At 36.1% G+C, this 26,903-nt stretch overlaps 1 protein-coding gene across 5 annotated transcripts in view; it reads left to right on the forward strand.

Moving 5' to 3' along the window:
- Csgalnact2 (chondroitin sulfate N-acetylgalactosaminyltransferase 2) overlaps nt 1–26,903 on the forward strand; it is a 78,314-nt gene that overhangs the window by 13,180 nt on the left and 38,231 nt on the right. For 3 of the 5 annotated variants that reach the window (XR_003301765.2, XM_077798305.1, XM_026399521.2), the window contains exons 4-7: nt 717–818; nt 4,085–4,263; nt 6,316–6,410; nt 17,568–17,649. Coding sequence is in view for 4 of the 5 variants with exons in the window: in XM_077798305.1 (XP_077654431.1) it covers nt 717–818; nt 4,085–4,263; nt 6,316–6,410; nt 17,568–17,649 (458 nt within the window). In the remaining variant the exon portion in view is untranslated. Of the gene's footprint in view, nt 1–716; nt 819–2,403; nt 2,534–4,084; nt 4,264–6,315; nt 6,411–17,567; nt 17,650–23,223; nt 25,756–26,903 lie in introns of those variants that run through there. The other 2 variants (XM_026399520.2, XM_026399522.2) reach the window with 2 other exon arrangements.

The following is a 26,903-nucleotide window of genomic DNA, read 5'->3' on the forward strand; positions in this document are numbered from 1 at the left end:
CTCACTGAGGCTGGCAATCTCAATCGAAATCGCAATCCTCCTGTCTCAGCCTCCCCAGCCTCTGGGATTATAGTCATGCACCACCTCCCCCCACTTAGATCTGATTTCTTGAAGCTTTGTTTTTTAAATCACCTTTCTTGAAATTACCTTCAGAGGCTACATCTTTCTTTACAGTGGATAATCTCAGTGATGGCAAATATTTGTTCCTTGATAACAGATAAAATTTTTGGAATTAGCTAGTTTGAGGACAAAATAATTCTTGATCCAAAACTTAAATATTTGTCTGTTTGGTTTTGAACACATTGAACTTACTTCCTTAAATAGTAATCCCAAGGTAAAAGCTTCCCAAATGTTTTGAAATATGAGAGTAATGTTGGATTCCTTCCATAGCCCTTGAGGATTATACTCATTGACATAGGCTTCATGCCTTTACCTAATGCTTCATGTGATTTCATTCTTTTTTTTTTTTTTAATATTTATTTTTTTTTTAGTTCTCGGCGAACACAACATCTTTGTTGGTATGTGGTGCTGAGGATCGAACCCGGGCCGCAAGCATGCCAGGCGAGCGCGCTACCGCTTGAGCCACATCCCCAGCCCTGATTTCATTCTTTATCAGTAGTGCCTCATTCATTTTCTTGTTGAAACTTTATGTGATTGCATTTTGAGTAGTGCCTTATATATGTTCTTGAACAAACTTTATTTTTCAATTCTGTTAGGGATGTTTGTATTCATCAGGACAAGAGGATTCATCTCACAGTGGTGTATTTTGGTAAAGAAGGTCTCTCTAAAGTCAAGTCTATCCTAGAATCTGTTGCAAGGTTGGTGAACCATGTCCACAGTAAAATCCTTGTCATATAACTTTCTGAGAAAAATAATAATTTCAGACATTTAAAGAGTTAATAATTTTGAATAGTTACTATTAAGAAGAATTTTGAATAACTACAACTAGGAAGTTGACTGAGCATGTGGGTGGTAAATGGTGATGATATATGTTCCTCATTTCACAAGCAACCCTACACAACTCATCTTCCTTTAATTGTTTAGCAGGCAGCCTGGCAAAATCAGGATGCTCTCCCTTTATGGCCCACTTACCTATATGTTTGCTGCTGCTTTCCCTTTTTTTAAATCTAATCCCTGCACTTTGATACCATCTTCTGAGCATGTCACTTTTCTTTTGTTCCTTCTTCTCCCCCTGTAAATGATATTTAGGTCCCCCATATCTTTAACAAATAAAAAAAAAAGAAGAAGAAGAAGAACTGATTCTACAGTATGCAATATCTACTCACCGAACAGTAGATCTGTAACTGAGAAGCCCATATAGTACCTGGCACATGGTGGGTGCTCAGGTTTGAATGAATTAATTAATAATCTTTAAAACTTAATTTTTTACTCTTTAGCTTCTCAGCCTTTTTCTCTCTTAAGTTGTAGGTCCAAAGGTACAGCTCTCTACCAAATGCAGCTTTTCTCTGTTATCCTCGTCAATCACTTTTATACATTTGACAGTCTAACCAGGGCTTTCTTCTTGAACCATGCTTATGTTTGTAAAACAAATATTTTGTGAATGTAATATGTCATAACATATACTGGTTGAGTCGTCTCTAATCATACCAGTTCTGTACACCTTGTTTCTTTACCTTTCTGCTAGTTTTTGGTCACTCCCTAAGTGTTCAGATTTGGCCAGCCTTTCTTCTCCAACCATTCAACTAACATTGATTGAATCCTACTTATTATATTCTGGGGTACACTACTTTGGAGTCTGACTGAGGTAGTTGGAAGAAGACTGAGCATAGCTGAGTACATCTATACCCTGCAGGGACTCTCATAGCTTTGATATATATAAACAGGGTTCATTGTCTTCCCCTTCTCTATACCAGTTCAGTGTGCCCCTCTTTCAGCTCAGAATCAGACCATTTTCACATGGCCATAGACCTAATGTTTGAGATACAGAGTCTTTTACTCATCTTTACCTGTAATTGCCTTTGATGAGTTACTTCGTACTTATGTCAAAGGACCTCTTCTTTCTTCCTTCCTTGCTACTGCCACTATCTACCCCAATTCCCCCTCCATTTCTTCCCTCCCTTCCCTTCTTATTGTTTTTCAATTGCCTACTAAGTATCAAGCATTCACCCTGATATTACTGAAGTTGTCTCTATGTTGTAAAGACACTTCTGTGGCATATGGTAGAAACTTACCTTGAGCTTGCTTAAGAAAAATAGGAACAGTATTAAAGAAACTTGAACACCTCCCAGAAATGAAAGGATTGTTGTAACCAAATTTGGAAAAGAAAAATAAAAACAACTTTGGGTCTCAGTGACTGGAACCAGAGAATTAAATACCATCAAAATTCTCTTGTCATTATCTTGTCTGTTTTCTCTGCATGTTGACTTCATTCTCCTGTTGCAGATTGGCTTCTTCCACATGGTGAGGGATATGGCTGTTGGCGGCTCTGGGCTCACATCTTCTCAGCTTTGCCATCAGAGAGGAAAGAGCTTTCTCCCAGCTCCCGTTGAGGAAATCCCAGGAAAGGACATTTTGCCCACTCTTGAGCCAATCACATTGGCCAGGTGGGGTGGGGGTTTTGTGATTGACCCCACTTAAGCCTGGTCCCCACTCCTAGGACATTATGTGGTTGGGCCGGGTAGAGTGAAGGGTATTCTGTGATCAGTGTTTTACTTGGTACTGGGCATGTGGGGTGGCAATGGACAGTTTCCACAAAAGAAGGGAAAGATTTATAAGACGTAAGATAAGGAGAAGAATATGGACACCCAGAACACTTAGAGTCCAATCCATGCATTATTTGAGCTTTTACTTCCATCTCTCCATTATCTAAGCTATACTGTTGTAGGAGTAATCTTCCTCACATGTTCCTGTTTTTGATTCAACTGTATCCCTAGTGCAGTGGTTCTCTAGCTTTAGTGTCAGAGGCACCTGGAGGGCTTACTGAAACACAGAGACTTGGTTCCACCCTTGGCCTCTGAGTCAGTGTCTGAGGTGGAACCTGAAAATTTGCATCTAATATGGTGCTAGGGAGTGCTGGTGCTGTGGGTGTGAGGGATTCGGGGTGAGAACCACTGTCCTAGCAGAAAACCTTGCTGACTCCCCCCTTGTCTTTAGGATACTGACCAAGTTCTTTAACTTTGCATGATAGGTGTACCTCAATCTGAGCCTCCTCTCATTGTTCCCATGTTAGGGTCCCTTTGTTCCCATCTGATTTGTTCTGACCTCTAAATGCTTTCTTTCTTACCTCTTTCACTTTTGAGAACAATTATTTGGAATGACCTGTACCCTTACCACTGACTTCAGGATTTTAACCCAGGCATAACTCAAGTTCTGCTTCTAATATCTTCTCTAACTACTCCATATATAAGCAATCTCTTCCCAGACCTGCTATTCATTTATTCATTCATTCATTTCAGCAAATACATATTGAACTCCTACTCTGTGAGGAGCACTGTGTGCATGGTAATGAACAAAACAAAATCCCTACTCTCATGGAGTCAGGAAGACACTCACACAAACATGTCTGGTGATACTAAGGAAAATAGCCAGGGAAGAGGATGGAAATTAAAGAGTGGGAGATTGGAATACTTCTGAAATGGTATCTGGAAATATCCCCCCTGATAAGGAGGCGTTTGTGCAGAAACCTAAAAGATATCAGAAAAGCTCTCTTTGTGTGTATCATCTATGCCCAGAAATTATTATTATTATTATTACTATTATTATTATCATCATCATCATCATCATCAAATATTATGGCTATTTTTCCATGTGTGTATTTCTTATCTCCCCAGTAGGTTTTTAAGATTTTAAGGGTCTGTGGCCACTTGGTAACTGGAAATCTTCATACCATACCACCAGCATATTTCCTCATATGTGGGAAATTAGTGAATATCTGTCCCTGATGATGGGAAGCTGATGATTTCCTTTCCCTTGTGTAAATATAGAACATATTCTATATTGTGTGAATATAGAACCAACATAATAAAATATTTGAAGTATAAGACATTTTGTGAGTTCTGTTGAAGAAAAAGCATTGTTAACTTTAAGTGGGACTTAGCATTTGTTGTATGTGCTTTCCTCATAGTGAGTCTAATTTTCACAATTACACCTTGGTTTCATTGAATGAAGAATTTAATCGTGGACGAGGACTCAATGTGGGTGCCAGAGCTTGGGACAAGGGAGAGGTCTTGATGTTTTTCTGTGATGTTGACATATTTTTCTCAGCCGAATTCCTTAACAGCTGCCGATTAAATGCTGAGCCAGGTGCGTAAAACGTTGGTAGATGAGCTGAATTTAGAATTTAGAACAGCATTGGCATGTCCCATGTTTTGAATCAAGTTAATTTGAGAAAAGAAAATTTTAATTAAACGCTAGGATGTTTTTTTTCTTGTTAGGTATAATTTAACTGAAATACATAATTTAACTGGAAAAATTGACCCTCTGAAATTCATATCTTTTGTTCTCTTGGAACCAAATTCTATTGGCTACATTTGAAGCCAAATAAAGAAGGCCAGGAATAGAAGACTGGAAATTGATGAGGAGGAAGCAACTCAGGTCAGAAAAAGAACCATACAAATGGTGTGGAGATATGAGAGTGAGAAATATCCAGTTTCAGGCAGATAGTCCACCCCCATACACGTGCATGTGCACACATCTACACATGTGCACACTCATGCAGAGGTCTGGATATAGGTAGTATTTGGTCTCCAGACTATGCATTTTGGGATTGTTTCCTATACTTTGCTTTATGCTGTAGATATTTTGAAAATAAATGAGCAAATGACAGTTTTATAAATCAAATTTTATTTTAAATTTAAAATCAAAAGTTTTCTGTATTAAAGAGTCTCAACAGAAAAATAAGTTCAGTAAATATATATTATATAACATGGTGATTACAGTTAGTGACAATGTGTTATATACTTGAAAATTGCTAAGAGAATAGATTTTAAATGTTCTTACCATAATAAAAAGTGTACGAGGTAATAGTTAATTGGCTTGGTTTAGTCAATTCAAAGAATATACATACATCAAAACATTATGTTATGTACCATAAATATATATATTTTTTCAATTAAATCATTTTAAATAAAAGAATTTCATATTAAGTGTTTTTATGTGGAACTATTCCTATACAAAAATGACTAATTTCTTATTAATGAGTTTGATTGGGGAAAGTTGTCAGGAGCTCTCTCAGAACCCATGAGTAAATGTGGGTTAGGTATGTTTTTTTACTTAAGACAGCATGAAATTCAAAACATGGAAGTTGAAGAAGACATATTTGCTCAGTGTAAAAAAAAATATTTTTATATCCAGAAATAGACCATCCTCTGAGAAGTTGAGCATCCCTATCCCTTAAGTGAGTGTGAATGAAGGTGTCATGTTCATCAGTTATGCATTTCTTATAGTAAAAAGGCTGCTGTCACTTCTAAGCTGCTTGACGGTTTTTGAGCACTTCATGCTACCATGATTGAATTCAGTCATATCAGGGTCTCTCTTTTGAAGGCAAATGGACCAGTTATCCTTTAAGGTCCTTAAGATGCTATCAGTTTGAAAGCTAATGCCAAGGTCTTCTGTAAGGGCTATAACATCAGATATTTTTAATCCTTATCTAACCCAGCTTTTCCAGATCTTGGTTTAAATCTGTCTGCAGTTCTGTTTTAATTATTTCCTACATATCTATGCATTGTACAGTATTCTCTGTATTTTCAATTTTTTAATATTTATTTTTTTTAGTTGTAGTTGGATACAATGCTTTTATTTTATTTATTCATTTTTATGTGGTGCTGAGGATTGAACCCTGGGCCTCACATGTGCTAGGCGAGCACTTTACCACTGAGCTACAACCCCAGCCCTATTTACTGTTTTTGATTATTCTGTTTGAAGGGTAGATTTAACTGAAGTTTCTAAGTTTTTGGTATTGTCAGTTATTAATCTACATCTAGTGCTGCTAATTAGATGAAATAATGAGTAATAGGTGGGTCACCTAATTAATAGCTCAGAGAATACATTTGTGTATCTCCCCAAAGTTCAAGGGAATAAACATATGAAGCATCCTTTAGTCTGTTTTAATCTCTGTTCTTTTGCAGTTGTGTTTTCATAGCCTGACCTACCAATATGTCACAAAATCATCATCATGTTCATCAAATTGACATAACGTTCTATAGATTGAATATTGATAAAATAAATATTGCTAAAATAAAATCATATGTGATTACAAAGGACTTTAATAAAATCTCAATATATAGAGAGTAATAAAGATCAATTCTTCATCTTATAACTTTCTTGTATGACATAAACGTATATTTTAATTTATAGGTAAAAAAGTGTTTTACCCTGTGGTGTTCAGTCTTTACAATCCTGCCATCGTTTATGCCAACCAGGATGCACCACCACCTGTGGAGCAGCAACTGGTAAGACTTTTACATTGCCAGTTAGGAAAGACTGTTTTTTAAGTTTGTTGTACAAATAGGAAACAGAGTTTCAATTATTATAAACACATTCCCATGTCTCTTTCACACTTCCAATCCCCAGTAAAATGCCTTATTGCTTCAAAATTGTCGGCTGGAAAGGGAGAAGGGGTTGGGAAAAGTTAGATTACAAAGAAAAACTTCATATTCTGGAATTTGAAATTATATGTTTTTGCCAACTTATTTTTACTAATACTAAAAGTTTAATTTTTCAAAACTCTACTGACCAGGGGTGGGCATATAGCTCTGTGGTAGAATGCCTACCTAGCACGCAAGAGGCCCTGCACTGGGAAAAACAAAAACCTCCACTAACTAGAAATTAAAACTCCTCTGCCAAATCAACTAAGAAGAAAAATTATACTAAGGAAATTACTTAGACAATCATATATCAAAACTTATGGTTGTTACCAAACTGTACTTACATATGTCATTTTAATTTTTTAAATAAACATTATTTTGGAATAATTGAAGTTTACAAAGAAAGTCAAGAGTTCCTGTAAGTCCAGCTTCCCTTAATTTTTAAATAACCATAGTACATTTGTCAGAATTAAGAAATTACTACTGGTGAGTTACTGCTAACTATACTACAGATTTTATTAGAATTTTACCATTTTTCCTACTGGTCTCCTTTTTCTGCTCTAGGATCCAGTCTATGATACCAAATTTCATATAGTATAATCTTTTAACGTCAGAGTTAAGAAAAAGTAAAAACAAATGAACTAAATCATCAATTGAAAACTCCAAGGAAAGCAGGAGGAAAGAAAGATAAAGGTAGAAATGAATGAAGTAAAAATAGGTTGACAAATATAGGAGCTTATTGTTTATGTGCAAAAAATAGTTTTTTTAAATATAAAGTGGGCAGGGGATGGGGCTATGGCTTAGTGGTAGCATACTTGCCTGGCATGTGTGAGGCACTGGGTTCAATTCTCAGCACTGCATATAAATAAATAAATAAAGGTCTATCAACAAAAAGATATTTAAAAAATATATATATATATACATATATATGTGTGTGTACATATGTGTGTGTGTGTGTGTGTGTGTATAGTGGGAAAATATCAGGTAAAAAAACTACATTGAAAATTAGAATATGAATACATGACAGATTAAGTTTATATAGTAACCTGAAAAATTCTAAATAGAAGGAAAGATTTGAGAATCTATAAAATATTAAACAAGAGAAGTTCTTGTTAGAATTTTATAAATAAGAAGTGAAGAAACTTAAAAGCCTTTTAAAAATTAGAGCAGTTATCAAAAAGTTACTTTGTATATACATAAATGTTTTATTGATGAGTTTTTCCATACTTTCAAATAGGTAATACTAACACATTATAATCTACTTAAAATATTTCAACTTGATATCAGTACATAGTAGAGCATGCACACATACACACACACACACACACACACACACACACACACACTTCCCTCCACTTTATCTGTAGGCCAGTATTACTTAGGAATATTGACACTAAATTAGAAGGACAAACAGCACTGACATCTACCTTATATAATACCCCAAATCCTTTTAAAATGAGTTATTAAGAAGAAATAGGTGCATTAATATTGGAAAATGAGAAAAGCCATCAGTAAACAAATTTTGAGAAACCTCTATCAGATTATAACATTTGGCATAGGATTGCTAGAGGAGAGAACAGTCTAGAACATGTTCAGGAGAGCAGTGAGTAAAGATGAATCTGCTTTGCATTCTCTGAGCTCATAGCAGATAGAGAGTAGAGGGAACCCATGCTGAGCATCATAAGGATCAACCATTAGGCTACAGAAGTGCCTGTGGTCCCTGGAGCTGGAGAGGCAGGTCAGGGTGGATAGGAAACCCCACTAGACTCCAAAGATGAGCCACTGTGAGCACATTCTTCCTGTGACCCTGTTATGCCCCTATTCTACTATTACTGGAGATAGTCCCCCATAATCATGACTGAAAGCCATGGATTTTTGAAACAAAAATAAGTAGCAATTAACCAAGACTAATCAAATGTTTAAGGAAAAACAGTACTATTAAATTTTAATAAACAGAAAAATCAACACATGAGAATATGAATGTAGGTATAAAATAACTTTAAAATACATATTATCTTTATGATCATTAGAGAAAACATTAAAATCTTAAAATCTTATGATTTCTTAGTAAAAAAGGACCAGAACTTGGAAATTATGAAAAAATAGAAATCAGTAAATGAGCTGAAGAGTGGAATCGTCACAGATGAAATGGCACATATGACCAAGAAATAATGAGAGAGAAAAACTGAGACATGGAGAATCAGTTCAGAAGCTCTAAAATTGTTTAATAGAAGTTCCAGAAAGAAAACAAAAGAGAATGGGGCAGGGAGGATAGGGAAGAAACCTTGGCAGAGATAAGGAAAAATAAATATTCCTGGCATTTGAGAGCAATCAATGGAAAATCCTGGTACCTTCCAGAAACACTAAAAATAGCATAACCCAACTTGTCCACAAAGAAGTAAGAATCAGATTGACATTAACCTTCTTTTTGATAATATTGGTGCTAAAAAAAATAAGCAACACCATGAAAATTCTGAAAAATAATCTTTGATTCTAGAGTCCATATTTGACCTACTATTTGAAGGTAAAATAGACATTTTGGACACTGAAGACTCAAAATTTATTTCTCACAGATCCCTTTTTATGTAGTTTAACAGAATGAAAAATGAGAGAGGAAGACTAGACAATAAAATAGTGATCAACAAACAACAACCAAAAAACAAAACTTTCGATTAAGTCTAAATAGTTGTGCTGAAACACATATTTTGCTTTTGAAAAAGCAAATAGCAATTTGGGATTAAAAAATCAAAGGGTGTATAAATGGCATATAGGTGTGTTTTACCTAGCTCTCTGAACTGAGAGGATCTAAACCAGTGACACCCCAATAGTAACAAACATAACCAGTTCCCAAATCTTGTTTTTTAATATCATTCTCCAATAAAAGGAACCAAGGCTCCTTGGAAAAATAATTGATTGTAGGACTAGAAAAGGAAAATACAAGAGGAGCTTGGAGCATTTTCTAGCACCAATAAATAATAGTCTTAAATGATAGAGGATGGAGATGTGTCAGAGAGTCCCAGAATCCAACTAAAAATCCTCCTATGGAATAACTTGAGCAACAAAATAACAAAATAATCTAGACATGAATTATAACCTAAAGCATAAAATAAATATCTGTAAGTCCATCCTGAGATAAATGAGTAAATAAATAATAATAATAAATGAATGGATAAGTTATATTAGGTTAATAGGGAAAAAGAGATGAATCTTCCTTACAGAATTTCAGAGTAGTAAATACCCCTCTTCCAGAAAGTGGAGCTAGGTAACTCACTCACAAATTATATAATATAAAAAGAGAAAATTAACTCTTTTTAAAATTTATTTTTAACTGATGCATAAAATTACACATACCGAGGCTAGGGATATAGCTCAGTTGGTAGATAAAAATAAAAATATTGTGTCCAACTATATCTTGCATGCACAAGGCCCCAGGTTCAATCTCTAGCACCAAAAAAAAATTACACATATTTATGGGTATCATAATATTTCCATAGAGGTATACATGGTGTTATGTTCAAATCAGGATAAACACATGTATTTAAACATCTATTGATTCTTTTTTTTAAAGTTGGAAACAACACCTTTATTTTATTTATTTATTTTTTATATGTTGCTGAGGATCAAATCCAGTACCTCACATGTGCTAGGCAAGCACTCTACCGCTAAGCCACAACCCCAGACCCCATCTATTGTTTCTTTATGGTGAAAACATTTAAAATTCTTTCTTCTAGATTTTTGAAATATGCAGTACATTTTTGTAATTTATTGTCACCCTGCTGTGCAATAGCACATCAGAGCTTCTTATTCTTTTTTTTTTTTTATAACTTAGTACTAACTAATCAACCTTTTCCCATCCCTTCTTTCTCCCAACTCTCCCCAACCTCGGGTAACCACCATTCTACTTTCAATTTCTAAGTTAAACTTTTTTATATTTCACATGTAAGTAAGATCAAAAAATGAACCCGATCAGAAAATGCACCAGTCATGGTGGCACATAGGTGTAATCCCAGCATCTTGGAAGGCTGAGGAAGGAGGATCATGAGTTCAAAGCCAGCCTCAGCAAAAGCAAGATGATAAGCAACTCAGTGAGACCCTGTCTCTAAATAAAATACAAAAAAGGGCTGGGGATGTAGCTCGGTGGTAAAGTGCCCCTGAGTTCAATCCCTGATACCAGGAAAAAAAAAAAAAAACAAGAAAATGTCAGTCAGGAACCCAGCAGATATTAACCCAGGGATGAACAAATACCTGACCATTAGTTCTCAAAACTGTCAAGGTCATCAAAAACAAGGAAGACTTAGAAACCATAGGCAAGAGGAGACATAACAATTGAATGCAATGTGGTACTCTTGACTAGATCTGGAACAGAAAAATATATATATATATTCAAGGGAAAATTGGTGAAATCCAAACAAAGTCTGGAACTCAGTTGATAGTAATATGAAAACAATGGTTCTTTAATTTTGACAAAATACACTGCAACAATGTAAGATAAGAATGTTAGGGGGCTGGGATTGTGGCTCAGTGGTAGAATGCTCACCTAGCACGTGCAAAGCCCTGGGTTTGAGCCTCAGCACCACTAAAATAAAAATATTGTGTCCAACTACATCTAAAAAATAAATATTTAAAAAATAATAATGTTAGGAAAAACTAAAACTCTGTGAGGAAAACTGTTTACTGTTAATGTAACTTTCTGTAAATCTAAGTCATTACAAAATAAAAAACTTTAGTAAACTTAATTGAAAAACTAACTAAAAGACAAAAATAAGTGCTCGATAGAGTCGACACACAAGCCTGAAAAGGAATGTAAGAGCATGCTAATATTCTTGTCTGACTTGGAGGGATGTGGAGAAGAATGATTTGAATACTGATTCATTTTAAATGTTGCATAGCAAAATAAGTTTAAGCACTTCAGCTTCTCATTTCACCATTTGTAATCATTGCAAGTTGCCTAATTTTTCTAAGTTTCAGTGGCCTCACTTAAGACAAAAACTGCTCTATTTAATGTTTAAAATTATATTAGAAGTAAGTCAATAGTAAACACATAATAGAAAAAATTAGTTAAAAAACATTTGATAATAATTCACAATAAACATTTAGTCATCCTTATTAGAAATAGATTAAAATGACAATACGTTTTTCTGCTGCTTTTTTTTTTAGTTGTTGATGGATCGTTATTTGATTTATTTATATGTGGTGCTGAGAATCAAACCCAGTGCCTTACGTATGCTAGGCAAATGCTCTATCACTGAGCTACAAGCCCAGCCCTTCCTGCTGCTTTTAAAAATCATAGCCATAGGGCTGGGGATGTGGCTCAAGCGGTAGCACGCTCACCTGGCATGCGTGCGGCCTGGGTTCGATCCTCAGCACCACATACCAACAAAGATGTTGTGTCTGCCAAAAACTATAAATAAAAATCATAGCCATGTAATGAGGCTAGTAAGAATATAGGCCAGCTCCATGGGTCAAGGAGGTTTCAACAGGTTTATCCCTCTGATCCTGCAATTTTCACTTTAAGGAGTCTCTCCGGAGCAAATAATCAGAGCTATAGAATAGCAAAATATATATAAACTGGCAATATTAAAGGCAAGCAAAACTCTTTTTTTATTAGTTGCTCATGACAATACAATGATTTTGACATATCATACATTTGATTCAAATGGGGTATGAATTCTCATTTTTCCACGTGTAAAGATTGCAGGATCACATTGGTTATACAGCTACATATATACATACAGCAATACTAGTGTCTGTTGTATTCTGCTGCCCTTCCTATCCCCCCTCCCCTCCCCTCCCCTCCCCTCCCATCACCACTCTCTACCCAATCTACTGTAACACATTTCTCTCTTTTTTTTTCTTCCCCCTCACACCATCATATATATATTTTGTATAATGATGAGGGTCTCCTTCCATCTTCCGTGCGATTCCCCTTCTCCCTCCCATTCCCTCCCACCTCGCTTCCCTGTTTAGTGGTAATCTTCTTCTCATGCTCTTCCTCCCTACTCTATTTTGAGTCACCCTCTTACATCAGAGAAGACATTTGGCATTTGTTCTTTAGGGATTGACTAACTTCACTTAGCATAATCTGCACTAACGCCATCCATTTCCCTCCAAATGCCATGATCTTGTTATTTTTTTAGTGCTGAGTAATATTCCATTGTGTATAAATGCCACATATTTTTATCCATTCATCTATTGAAGGGCATCTAGGTTGGTTCCACAGTCTAGCTATTGTGAATTGTGCTGCTATGAACATTGATGTGGCTGTGTCCCTGTAGTATGCTCTTTTTAGGTCTTTTGGGTATAGTCCAAGAAGGGGAATAGCTGGGTCAAAAGGCAATATCACAACAGACACTACATAAATGCAGAAGATAATTAGAAATTATTTTGAAACCTTATACTCCAATAAAATAGAAGATAGTGAAGGCATCGATAAATTTCTTAAGTCATATGATCTACCCAGATTGAGTCAGGAGGATATAGACAACCTAAACAGACCAATATCAATTGAGGAAATAGAAGAAGCCATCAGAATACTACCATCCAAGAAAAGCCCAGGACCGGATGGGTATACAGCAGAGTTTTACAAAACCTTTAAAGAAGAACTAATACTAATACTTTTCAAGCTGTTTCAAGAAATAGAAAAAGAGGGAGTACTTCCAGATTCATTCTACAAGGCCAACATCACCCTGATTCCTAAACCAGACAAAGACACTTCAAAGAAAGAAAACTACAGACCAATATCTCTAAAGAACATAGATGCAAAAATCCTCAATAAAATTCTGGCAAATCTGATACAAAAACATATCAAACAGATCGTGCACTATGATCAAGTAGAATTCATCCCTGGGATGCAATGCTGGTTCAATATATGGAAATCAATAAATGTAATTCACCACATCAATAGACTTAAAGATAAGAACCATATGATCATCTCGATAGACGCAAAAAAAGCATTTGATAAAATACAGCAACCCTTTATGTTCAAAACACTAGAAAAACTAGGGATAACAGGAACTTACCTCAACATTGTAAAAGCTATTTATGCTAAGCCTCAGGCTAGCATCATTCTAAATGGGGAAAACTTGAAGGCATTCCTTCTAAAATCTGGAACAAAACTCTTAATAATAAAATAAGAAATTGAATTGTAGTACTTACTGTGGTGAATATTATGTATCAAAAGGAAAGTGTGTATGAAATGTACAAATGTACAAATGCAGTGCAAATGTAGAGGGTATACAAAATTAAAAATAGGATATGGTATGTATAGTTTATGGCATGTATAATTTCTGACATTTTAATGATAATAACTAATATTTTAATGTGCCCTTTACTATGTGCACAGTACTATTCTGTTTTGCCTACATGTTAATTCATTTAATCCTCCTGACAACCTCTGCAGTAGGTGCTATTATTACCCCCTCTTAACAGATGAGGGCACAGCTGTGCTATGGTTGAATGCAAGCTCAAGTGCATAGCTGGCTGGAGGGGGCCCAGGCAGCATGCTCCACACTGTCCATTCATGTATTACACAGACTGCCTCTATTGTATTGAGTCATCAAATATTGAGGGCTCATTCTATGTCAGGCAATGTTAACCTTTGGAACCCCAGAACCCTACAAACATGGTGATAGCTCATAAGAATCCTTATTCTAGTAATAGAAGAAAGTGGAGGTAATTATACAATACATGCCATGCAGATCATTAAAACAGTTGTAAAGACTGAAGTGATTTCTGTGGTGTGTTCTGTCAGAAAGGCCTTTCTGAGAGGTCCCTGTAGGAGGAACTATCCAATGGCAGGAACCAGCTAAGTAGTGATTAGGGCAAGTGGTTGCAGCAGAAGGAACAGCTGCTGATTCTCCTATGGTTGGACAACAACCAGGAGACAATGTGCACAAAGCTGATCCAGGTATGATGTTCCTATCATCTCCAGAAATGTCCTTGTGGCTATGCTGTGGATGATTCATATTCATTATGACCAGAATCCAGTTCTTCATCATTCCTTTCTGGGATGGCCCTTTCTCTGGACTCCAAGAAAGACACCTACTGCAGATCCTAAATCTTTCACATTAATACTCTCTCTCTCTCTCTCTCTCTCTCTCTCTCTCTCTCTCTCTCTCTCACACACACACACACACACACACACACACACACACACACACTCAAACACACACACACACACACACCAGAATAATCTATACCACTTATTTCCCATTCGTAGTTATAGTCATTGCCTCTTAACTGGCCTCCCTTCTTACCTCTTCTAGTTTGTTCTCTGTATTCCAGCCAAAGTGATCTTCCAAAAACATCACATTACTTCTTCTCCAGCTCTTCAAAGAACACTCATTGCCATTAGGATAAACCTGAACCACAGGTACACAAGATGTACCAGGTATGTCCCTACACATTCTTCTAGGCCAGGGTTTGGCCTAGAAGAATGTGCAGGGACATACATGGAACACCCTTGTGTACCACAAGCAGTTATGGCTTGTGGTCCAAGTCAGCCCTTCTACCTTGTTTTATATAGCCTATAAATTACAAGTTATGTTTACAATGTTAATAACTAAAAAACATTAAATAATATTTCATAACACATGGAAATTATATGAAATATGAATTTAAGTGTCCATAGTAAAGTTTACTGGAACACAGTACACTCATTTGATTATTTATGGTCAGCAACTACTTTCATAGTACAGGCACAGTACAATAATTGTGACAGATTATGTTACTTGGCCCTGAAATATATACTCCATGGCCTTCTATGGAATAAGTTTGCTGAGCCGTCTCTGTACTATAGTCACCTCTCCTTCTGACTCTAGCCTTTAGTCTTCTCCATCCCTAACCTACAGTGCTCTCCCATTTGTTGGCTTTTGCACAAACGGTTCTTTTTCCAGAACTCTACCCTAACATATCATCTTTCACTTGTTCATTCATCTAAACGATCCCAGCTCCAGCTTCATTTCCTGAAGGAAACTGTCTTAGTATGCTACAGTTTGTGTGAGGCACCTCTCTCTTTTCTCTTGTTCTTCTCACATCCAGGTTCTTGCTTCCTACCCAAGTCAAGCTCCATGGTCAGTCATAGCCACAACCTCTTTGCTGTGTACTCACCTCCTTTGTTCCTTGCTCCTTCCAGTGTTCCCATAGAACTCCATCTCTATCACCCAGACCCAAAGCAGTGGATGTATAGCCCTAATCTATAGACTTTAGAGTCTCAGGCTCCTTGACTGCTCTAGAGTCCTGTGCCTTACACTTTCATCATTCTCTGTCCTTGAGGCCACACTGGACTCATAACCATCCCAGTACCCTTCACCCTCCAATTATCTTGCTTACTATTTCACATGGAAAAAGAGAAGCAGCCAGAAGTTCTCTTCCTCATTATCATCTCAAGAGTTCTGTCAGCCTTACTGCCTCTGCTTATCACATTCCCAATGGAATGTCCCATGTCCCTTCATAAGACCAGCTTATCCTTTTGTGGTGACCTCTGTTGTATTTATAAGGACCTCCTCTAGCCATTCTTCCCCTCTCCTGTCCTAACATTTGCCTCTTCTAAATTATTCCCATAACCATACAAAAATAGCATATACTACTTATCTTTAAGAAATACTAACAGCCCCTTCTTGACTCCAGAGCCTCATTTTCTGCTCTTGCCACAGTCATTCCCTTGTTATTTGTTACATGCTATAAGCATGCTCCTACCAGAGTCATCTTACATGCTGCTCTCCTAGTCTGCAATGATTTCTTCCACATAATTTGCCTAGTTCCCTCCTCATGTCAGTCAGGTTCCTGCTCAAAAGTTTACCTCCTCAGAGAAGCCTTTTATGGCAATTATGTAAGAAAGGCTTTTCTTCTGTCATTGTCCTGGCATGTATTGCCACCAGAATATATATGTATTTATTTGCTAATTTTTCCACAAAGCCCTGATTTTACATTACTTTCTGTACTTGGAATTCAGCAGTGACAACTTCATTTTGAATTTGGTTTCCCTCATGGTGGATAAGACTCAGCATTTCCAAGCTTTGTATCTGCATCCTGCATGAGGGATTGGCAAACTTTTCTGTAAAGAACCAGATAGGAAATATTTCTACTCAACTGCAACACTGTAAATTAAATAACTTACAAAAGCAGACAGCAGTCCAGAGTCAGCCCAAGGCCATAGTTTGCTGACCCTTGCCTTATACCATCCAAAAAGAACAAGCGAATTTTCTAGTAGTTCTCTAGGAAGAATAAAGAGGCTTTGTTTTCTGAAGTCCCCAAAAACCCTCCTTTTTAGCTTGTTGGCCTGAATTTTGTCTAATACCTAATGGTGAACTCTTCCCTAAAGTAAGTAGAATGAGATTTTCTCATTGGTGTAAAGTACTCAGGGCTTACTCAGAAACTACCAGGTGACAGGAGTTTCCCAAAGTTCATGGGATGCATGGGGCCAGGTAATTACCAGAACAAAACTGTATTATCAAGAGGGGGCCTGAGGGCTGGGGATGTGGCTCAAGTGGTAGCGCGCTCGCCTGGCATGTGTGCAGCCCGGGTTCGATCCTCAGCACCACATACCAACAAAGATGTTGTGTCCGCTAACTAAAAAATATTAAAAATTCTTTCTCTCTCTCCTCTCTCACTCTCTTTAAAAAAAAAAAAAAAAGAGGGGGCCTGAGAAATGTGTACTGGGGAGGCACCCAAATAAGGTATTTGTATGGTTAATCATGGTGCATTGCAGTATAAGTTTGTGCAATTCTTGTCCTCCTAGAATGTATGCCCCTTGAGGTCAGGACTGCACTATTTGATTATTAGTTACCAGCTTGCACCTTGTATAGAGCTCAAACACTTTCATCACTTGCAAGTGGTAAAAATCCTTGGCTCACACAGATTACTATATTTTTGGTTTTTGTACGAAGTTAATAACAAAAATCCTTTGTCATTCATATAAATAATAGGAAAAAAGTATACTTTGGAAAAGAACTTGATTCGTTATTGATTAAAACTTCTAGTTCTCGAGGAATTAAATTGAATTTTTTGTTTTTTTAACTTAAGGTTCACAAAAAGGATTCTGGTTTTTGGAGAGATTTTGGCTTTGGAATGACTTGTCAATATCGATCAGATTTTCTGACCATTGGTAAGTTTATCTTACATTTAAGGATGGGACTTTACATATTTACTATAGACCTTATGGTGTTTTTCAAAAATATATCATACTTGAGTGTTTTTCTTTCTTTCTTTTTGTGGGGGGAGCCAGGTTACTGGGGATTGAACTCAGGGGCACTCAACCACTGTCTCAGCCTCCCAAGCCGCTGGGAATAAGTGTTTTTCTTTTAAATCATGTGTGTCTCAGGTTATATTTAGAAATGTAAAAGGCAAAGTGAGTTTATAATTAATGTCTTTGACAAGCAGAGATAAAGATAAAAGTGTAATGTTTACTAATTCCTTTGAAATCAAAACACCACTAGTTTTTTAAAACACCTATTTGGCTTGTTGCCTAAATTGTAGTTGATTGCAGTACTCTTACAAAAGGTCTCTCTATAACCTACTGTAGTATTCCTGGGTTGTTACAGCTGCAAGTAGTCTTAGGTTATCTAGTTTAAGGATTTTCATGTTTTCATTTAAAGATAAAGTTCTTTTTTGTCTATTGAACTATTATGCAAAATTCCATTGTTTAGGAAAAGAGAGATTTTCTTTCTAGCCTGATTGAAGTGGGAGTCAGCGGCTTAGTTGTTCATCCCATAAGCTCAAAGATGTGGTGAAGAATCTGATCTAGCCAGGTGTGTTGGTGCATGCCTGTTATCCCAGTGGCTCAGGAGGCTGAGGCAGGAGAATCATGAGTTCAAAGCCAGCCTTAGCAAAAGCAAGGCACTAAGCAACTTAGTGAGACCCTGTCTCTAATAAAATATAAAAAAGGGCTGGGGATGTGGATCAGTGGTTAAGTGCCCCTTGGTCAATCCTTGATTACAAAAGATAAAAATAAAAAGTGACAGAGAATAGTTCAGCAAAGCATGCTGACCTGAATTCCATGTCTCCTGATTCATTTAGTGATTCCCTTGCCACATCATAGTAGAAGTCATATGGAATTAGAATGTACATAAGACATATTACATTTATTTTTAAAATTAGCCATTTGTTTTAGAAATCCCTCCATGTTGTCTCTTTATAGGAAATAATGATAAAAAGACTCTTAAATGAAACTAATGCTTTTTTCCCTGATTTCTTGTTTAATATAACTTTAAGCATTCACTTTCAAAAACAGAAATACTAATCTATCTTAAAGTTCTCTGATTCTGTTTTTAGTTCAGATATACTGTTGAGTTGTTCTAATGGTTTTCTCATTTCAGTTATTTTAACTCCAGAATTTCTATTTGGTTATTTTTCTATAGATGTAATTTCTCTTCAAATAATATGCTGTATTTAATGAGATATTGTTATCTTACATTCTTATACTTCTTTAGGCATGAATTCTTTTAATACTTTGAATATATTTATAATGGCAACTTTGGAATTTATGTCTGTTAAAGCCTACATCTGGGCCCTATCATAGGGCCCTACATTTTTTTATGCTTTTGTAATTTTTTTCTTAAACTGGACATTTTGGCAATATATTGTGGCAACTCTGGATACTGATTCCCCTATTTCCATGGCTTGTTTTCCTTTTTCTTATTTATTTATTGACTTGGCAGGACTATTTAGTGAATTTTCCTACCTCTACCCTAACTCCCCATCAATATGAAGCTTCTGATGTCCCTCCTCAGGACATGTGCACAATCTTCTGAGGTGGCACTAGATTTAGCAGGCCTCTGTTTGACTCTTTCCATGCCCTTGTTGGTATTATTCTCAACTGTTAGGAATCACTGATTGCTCACTAATTGCTATCTTGTTTGTGACAATATTTGAATGCACTGATTGTTCTGCAATCTGAACCAATTAAATTAGGCTTTTTTTCAGGGGTAGTTTTTGAGACAAGTGTTTGGACCCCAGAAGGGATGTTCTTCCTGTCTCTGCCCTCATTCTCTCTAGTAAACTAACTGGCCTACACAGTTCAGGTTTTGCCCTCATGAAGTTACCAGCCTCTTAAGTGCTTAAAACCAAAATCTCCATTATTTTCAAGAACCCCTTTAGACTTGAATTTTTCTATGCCATGTTTCAAATTAAGTCACATTCTTTTGAGCAGTTTATTCTTGGGGACTGTCTCTTCCCTTAGGAAAAATTTCTGAGCAACTGTTCTGGAGCTGAGAATGGAAACAGTAGCACACTTCTCATAAAGCAGAGGTGTTCCCTTAACACCTCTGCTTTATGAGAAAGTTGCTGGATGGGGCAGTAAAGCCCCCAATATTTTCTGTCTGCGTTGTCTGGAGTAGAGCTTCCATACTAAGTGTGGACTGGTGAAAAGGGAGTTTCCCATTTGGAATTTTGCCTCTTTTATTTGGATCTCCTCTTTTCTTCATTTCTTCTATTATTAGTATTCCCATTATGTATATGTTACACCTTTTGTAGTTGTCCCACAGTTTTTGGATATTCTGTTCTTTTTTTAACATTTTTTCTCTTTGCTTTTCAGTTTTAGAAGTTTCTTTTATATCTTCAAGGACAGAGATCCTTTCTTCAACCAAATCTAGTTTACCAATGAGCCCATCAAAGGCATCCTTCATTTCTGTTACAATGTTTGTGATCTGAAGCATTCCTTTTGAATACCTTCTTAGATTTCCATTTTGCTTGTATTACCCACCACACATGTTATCTACATTTTCCATTTGATCCCTTAACATATTAATCATAGTTGTTTTAAATCCCCAACCTGATAATTCCAATATCCCTGCTGTATCTGAATCTGGGTCTGATTATTACATTCTCTTCAAATTATTTTTTTCCTTTTAGGATGCTTGTGTTTTGCTGTTGTTATTGTTGTTGAAAGCTGGGCTTTATGTACTGGATAAAAACAACTGCACTAAGTAGGCCTTTGTGATGTGGTGATGAAGTGTGGAGGGTGGAATGTTATTCTAAGCACTATGATTAGGTCTCAGTGTTTTAGTGAGCTTGTGCCTCTGGATTGTGAACTTCACATATCCTTTTCAGTCCCTTTTCTCTTCAAAGACAGGATGGCTAGAGGGGCTAAAATTGATTATTTCCTTCACCCAAGTCATTTAGACTGGGATTAAATAGTTTCTCCTGAGGTCTTGCCTTTTTAATAAGAACAGAATGCTCTGGCATATTTCAAAATGGTTACCTTTGCCTCCCTCCCTTTGTCAGAAACATGAGAGGATCTTTCTCTGATCTTCAGTATGAGAACATGGTAGAGCTTCTAAAGGTAAAACTCTCAAGTGTGGGGATCCCAGTATCACTGGGGCCCCCCCGGAATTTTTAACTCTGAGATATGTTTACACTGAGCCTCTAGCAATTTGGCAATTATTGGTTTTTCTCCTCTGTTCTGTCTCCTGCAGAGATTTCTTCTCTAGTAACCTGTGATCCATTTTATCTACCTATCAGTCTCTCTAAAAAATTGGGGGGGGGCAGAATTTCACCCAATGACCTCATTTCTATGAGCGATCTAAAAGGAATTGTTGATTTTTCAGTTTGTTCAGCTCTTTGTTAGGACCAAGTGATGATTTCTAGGCTCCTGAAATGCCAAACCAAAAACCAGGAGTTCCCCGTTTATATTTATGTATCTGCATCATTGTATTTGAAGAGCTTATTCATAGCTGTAAGGAAGAAAAGCTGAGATGTAATCAGACATAGCATTTTGTAAAGCTAAAACTGTTTAAAGCAATCCTTTAGAGTTTTCATGACTATTGTCTATCCTGCAAATGTTAAATTAAGTAGGATACAATTATTTGGAAGGAGACACAATTTAGAAACTTAGCCCTTATAGAATTTTTCTCAGCTTTTAAGATATTGTTTTCTTACTCTTCAAAAACTCCAAGTGGTTTGTGTTATACATGCTTCTTTTAAAAGTTGTTCAGCTTGAAATCAGTTTAAAAATAATCTCAATTCTATTTCCCATGTCATTGTCAGCCCACTATAGTTAGCCTCTACTTCGTAGTTCCATCAGAATTATTCTAGGCAAGGTTATAAATAGCACTTATGCTGCCAAGTATATTGATTCTTTTTCAGTTCTTAATTGAGTAGCACACCTGCCAGCTTCTTCCTTGAGGCACTTTCTTATTTTTTTCTATTTATTACAAGGTGTGGTTTTTTTATTTGTTCTTTTTAGTTATACGTGGCAGTAGAACGTATTTTGATATATCATACATACATGGAGTATAACTTCCCATTCTTGTGGTTATAAATGATGTAGAGTTACACTGGTCATGTATTTATATATGAACATGGGAAAGTTATGTCTAATACATTCTACTATATTTCCCATTCCCATCCTCCTTTTGCATCTCCCCATCCCACCCTGTCCAATCCAGTGAACTTCCACCTCTTCCCTCCTTCATCTATTTTGTGAGTCAGCACCCGAATATCAGAGAGAACATTCAGCCTTTGGTTTGGGGAGATTGGCTTATTTCACTTAGCATGGTAGTCTCCAGTTCCATCCATGTTCCGGCAAATGCCATAATTTCCATTTCTCTTATGGTGAGTTGTATTCCATTGTGTATACATACCACATTTTCTTTATCCATTCATCTGTTAAATGGAACCTAGACTGGTTCCACAGTTTAGCTATTGTGAATTGAGCTGCTATGAACATTATGTAGCTGTGTCACTATAGTATGTTGAAGTCCTTTGAGTATATGCTGAGAGTGGGATAACTGTGTCAAATGGTGGTTCCATTCCAAGTTTTCTGAGGAATCTCCATAGTGCTTTCAACAATGGTTGCACTGATTTGCACTCCCACCAGCGCTGTATGAATGTACTTTTTTCCTTGAGACACTTTCTTCAGTTGACTACTGAGATGCATCTTTTCCAGAGGTTTCCACTGATCTGGGTTCACTTTTAGTCTCTTTTGCTGGCTTATCTTTCTTCACAAGAAATTGACATTTTTTTCCTTTTCTTTTCTTTTTTCTTATTAATTTTTTTTTTTTGTACCAGGAATTGAACCCAGAGACACTAAACCACTGAGCCATATCTCCAGCCCTTTTGTGCTTTTTATTTTGAGACAAAATCTCACTAATCTTACTAAGTTGCTGAGGCTGGCTTTGAACTTGCAATGCTCCTCCTTCAGTCTAACAAGCTGCTGGGATTATAGGTGTGCACCACTGCTTCCAGCTTAGAAATTGGTATTTCTTAGTGTTTAGACCTTGGCCCTATTTTTCTTATGAATTTCTTCAAAAATTTTATTCATTCCTGTGGCTATAAATCATCTATGTATCCATTCTCAGATTTATACCCAGTTTGACCTTTTCTTCTGTTCTCCCCTGAGGAAAGTTTTCTGTAATCCAGAAAAACTCAAGTCTTGAAGGATAGTTTAGGTGATTTGTATTTCCTTCTCTTTTATTGACCATATAGAACTTTAAAGTTTACAAAGTATTCTCAAATACCTAATCTCATTCTGATAGTCTCAGCAACTGAACTTGAGCTCTAGAGTTTAACTAAATGTCAACATGTAACTGGACTTTCAAAGCAGGAGTTCAGGTCTCTGTATCAGTGATTTTGTGCTATACCGTGTCATCTCACTTGAAATAGAACATTTAAAATCTTTATGGTGTCTGCTTGTGCTCTGGCTGTCAGGCAATTACTTATGGTGTCAATTTTGATCCCACAGGTGGATTTGACATGGAAGTAAAAGGTTGGGGTGGAGAAGATGTTCATCTTTATCGAAAATACTTACATGGTGACCTTATTGTGATTCGGACTCCAGTTCCTGGTCTTTTCCACCTCTGGCATGAAAAACACTGTGCAGATGAGCTAACCCCTGAGCAGTACCGCATGTGCATACAGTCTAAAGCCATGAATGAGGCTTCTCATTCCCACCTGGGAATGATGGTCTTCAGAGAAGAAATAGAGATGCATCTTCATAAACAGGCATACAGGACAAACAGTGAAGCTGTTGGTTAACAAAATTGTTAATGTATAACAGTATAACCATAAACCAGCACTATTTATTTAGCCTTAATTCCAGTTCCAGATATTGTGCCTCTTCCAGAAAAGACTCGTTTATTTTTCATATCCTTTCCGACATTATGTTGGCAGTTCAACTTGATAGAAGAAGAAAAACAAGTGTTTCAATGCAAAGCCTATTTGAGAATACTGCACTATGGAATAGTAGACAAAATGAAATCTGGTGTCTGTCCCAAAAGTAGATTTGAGTCAGTTTTCTGCCTGGTGCCCATGTTCTGATTCTGTGGGATTGCATGCTGTGATTGCATCTGGTGAAGGGATAGAATATGCTAGGCACATTGCTACAGAGGAGACTGAGTGGTACGGATGTGGTGCAGGGACAGGTACTATTTCTTCACTTCACCTGCTGACCACTAAGTCAGTCGATCTGATTTTTGTTTTGTTTTTCTTTGTTTTTTTCATGGTACTGGGGATTGAACTCAGGGGCCTTCTACCACTGAGCTATATCCCCAACCCTTTTTATTTTTTGAGACAAGTTCTCACTAACTTGCCAAGGCTGGCTCCAACTTGAAGTCCTCCTGCTCAGCCTCCTGAGTAGCTGGGATTACAGGCAAATACTACCACACCCAGCAGTCTGCTTCATTTTTAAAGGAAGACTATTAATTTTGGTTAATAGCTTAAAAATCCTTTTTTACTGAAGCAGATAATAATTAATTGACATCTGAAATTCCCAACCAGTCAAGAGATGACAAAAACCAAAACCCCTTAATATGGCTTAGCCCCCAAATGTCTGTTTTTAAATAAGTGGATAATAGTAGAAAATAGTTTAGAATCTATTACTTTATTAAAAATATGTTGTTACACTATCAATATGTTGGTCAAAGTTGCTATCGACTGTTTTGAACAAATGTGGAAGCATTTTTAAAGAGCATTTAATATGTTGGAATGCAGGATACTAGCTATGTTTGATCATCAAGTTTATGTGAGTGAGAGATATCAGTGCCTTCCTGAGGAGGCTCAGGATAGATGAGCATAGCATGGGTTTTTGCTTTGTATTATCTCATTTAGCATGGATCCATATGTATTGTTATCCTTTATTTTATAATGTGTATATTTGCTATATCTGTATTTGCATAATTACAATATTTTGAATTGAAAGAGAATTTCTGAGGGGAGAAAAAAGCAATTGAATGAGGTATATACAATAAGACCAGTCTGATTTGAGAAAAGGGAAGAAGGGGAAGGTAGTTTGAATAAAAATCTGAATTACAAACTATTTTAGAGAAATATAGATAGAATATTTTAATTGAAGTATATATTATATTAATGAGACAAGATGAATAAGAAATTATATTCACATAGGACTATACTACATTATTGATCACACATGGATCTTTTGCCATTAGGTCAATTGCTAGATCCAGAAATTAGAAGGTTAAAGGCAATGCATAAACTTTTTTATCCTTTGACTTTTAAAAGGGACCTACTATTTGTATACAAACCCCTGAAAATTCATAGAAGAAAAATTATTATTCATTTTGCTCTGTAAGTCATATTATCTGAAATATTACAAATTCCAAATTTCTAGGTGCTACATGAATTAAATTTTACAGTAACTTAACTAATTATTTTTACAGATTTTAAGTTGGGGTAGTGTTAGGTATTTTTAAAGATGTGTAAAATGTCCTCTGAAAAATTAATTCAGGCTATTGTCCCTTTTGTATGCAGTTATTTATTATGAAGACCAGTAAATTATGGCATTTAAAATGAGAGAACTTATTTGTAATGGTAAGTTGCAGCTTGTTTTTTGAGGAAATCAAGTTATTTTACTTTTACTCCTATTTTTTAAAACTCTCTTCTAATTTAAAAATAGAAAGGATAGAAAGTAAGCAGTAGAAACATTACTGTTTTGACATTAAAATGGTACCAATAAAATATTTTATTACCAAAAGTTAAATGAAAATTATTTCTAGTGTAAGATGTCACAAATACAGAAAAGTGTATAATATGCAATTGTGTGTAAAGAACAATGAAGCAAACAGCAATATATGCCACCTGGGTAAAGATACAGGATATCACCAATGACAGGCCCCTGTGGCCCTTCTAGAGCACATATCTTTACCCTTTCCACAATAATCACCATCTGATTTTTCTGATAATTTCCACTTGATTTTTTTTGTCATAGTTCTTCCAACAGTATACATATCTCTATTTAGAATTGTTTAATTTTCCTTTTTAAAGTTTTTTATATATTATTTCATACTATATTCTTTTAGTATTATGTTTTGAGATTCACCATATTAACCTCAAAACTGGTTCATTTTTATTACAGAATAATATTTTATTGTATGAACACACTACAATATTTATTAATTGTTCTATTTTACTGATAAATACTTGGATTTTTTTCTAATTATTTGTTGTTATTCTATTGTTGCGTAGTTTTTTGGGTTGTATATAGTTTTTTGTGGCTTGTTTGCTTTGTTCTTAGAAGCAGTGGTGTCTACATGCTTCTCACAAGCTAGTAGTATTTCTCTAGGAGTAAAAATGCTGAGTCATTGGGTGGGTACATGTTTAACTTACTTTCCAAAGTGGATCACCTTCCAGTACTGGGAAAATTTACTTTTCATGCTTGGTAATACTTATTATCAATAGTAATTCTTGCCGACCTAGTGAGCTTTAGGCATGAATTGTAGTTATAATTTGTATTTTCAGTGTTTTTGCCCATTTTTACCAGCTCATAGAAATTCTTCATATTCTAGATACCAATTTTTCTTGATTAAATATTTAACCTAATCAAGATGATTATCTTCTCCCAGGATGTGGCTTCTCTTTTTCCATTCTTTTTTTTTTTCTCTTTTTTTTTTTTATTGTTGGTCGTTCAAAACATTACATAGTTCTTAATACATCATATTTCACAATTTGATTCAAGTGGGTTATGAACTCCCAATTATACCCCGTATACAGATTGCTGAATCACATCAGTTACCCTTCCATTGATTGACAAATTGCCTTTCTAGTGTCTGATGTATTCTGCTGTCTGTCCTATTCTCTACTATCCCCCCTCCCCTCCCCTCCCCTCCCCTCCCCTCCCCTTTTCTCTCTCTACCCCTTCTACTGTAAATCATTTCTTCGATTTGTATTATCTTGTCTTACCCCTCCTTTCCTCTTATATGTCCTTATGTATAACCCTGAGGATCGCCTTCCATTTCCATGCGATTTCCCTTCTCACTCCCTTTCCCTCCCACCTCTCATCCCTGTTTAATGTACATCTTCTTCTCAAGCTCTTCGTCCCTACCCTGTCCTTGTTTACTCCCCTTATATCAAAGGGGTCATTTGGTATTTGTTTTTTTAAAGATTGACTAGCTTCACCTAGCATAATCT

The sequence above is a fragment of the Urocitellus parryii genome, chromosome 5, assembly GCF_045843805.1.
Source record: "Urocitellus parryii isolate mUroPar1 chromosome 5, mUroPar1.hap1, whole genome shotgun sequence".
Lineage (NCBI taxonomy): Eukaryota > Metazoa > Chordata > Mammalia > Rodentia > Sciuridae > Urocitellus > Urocitellus parryii.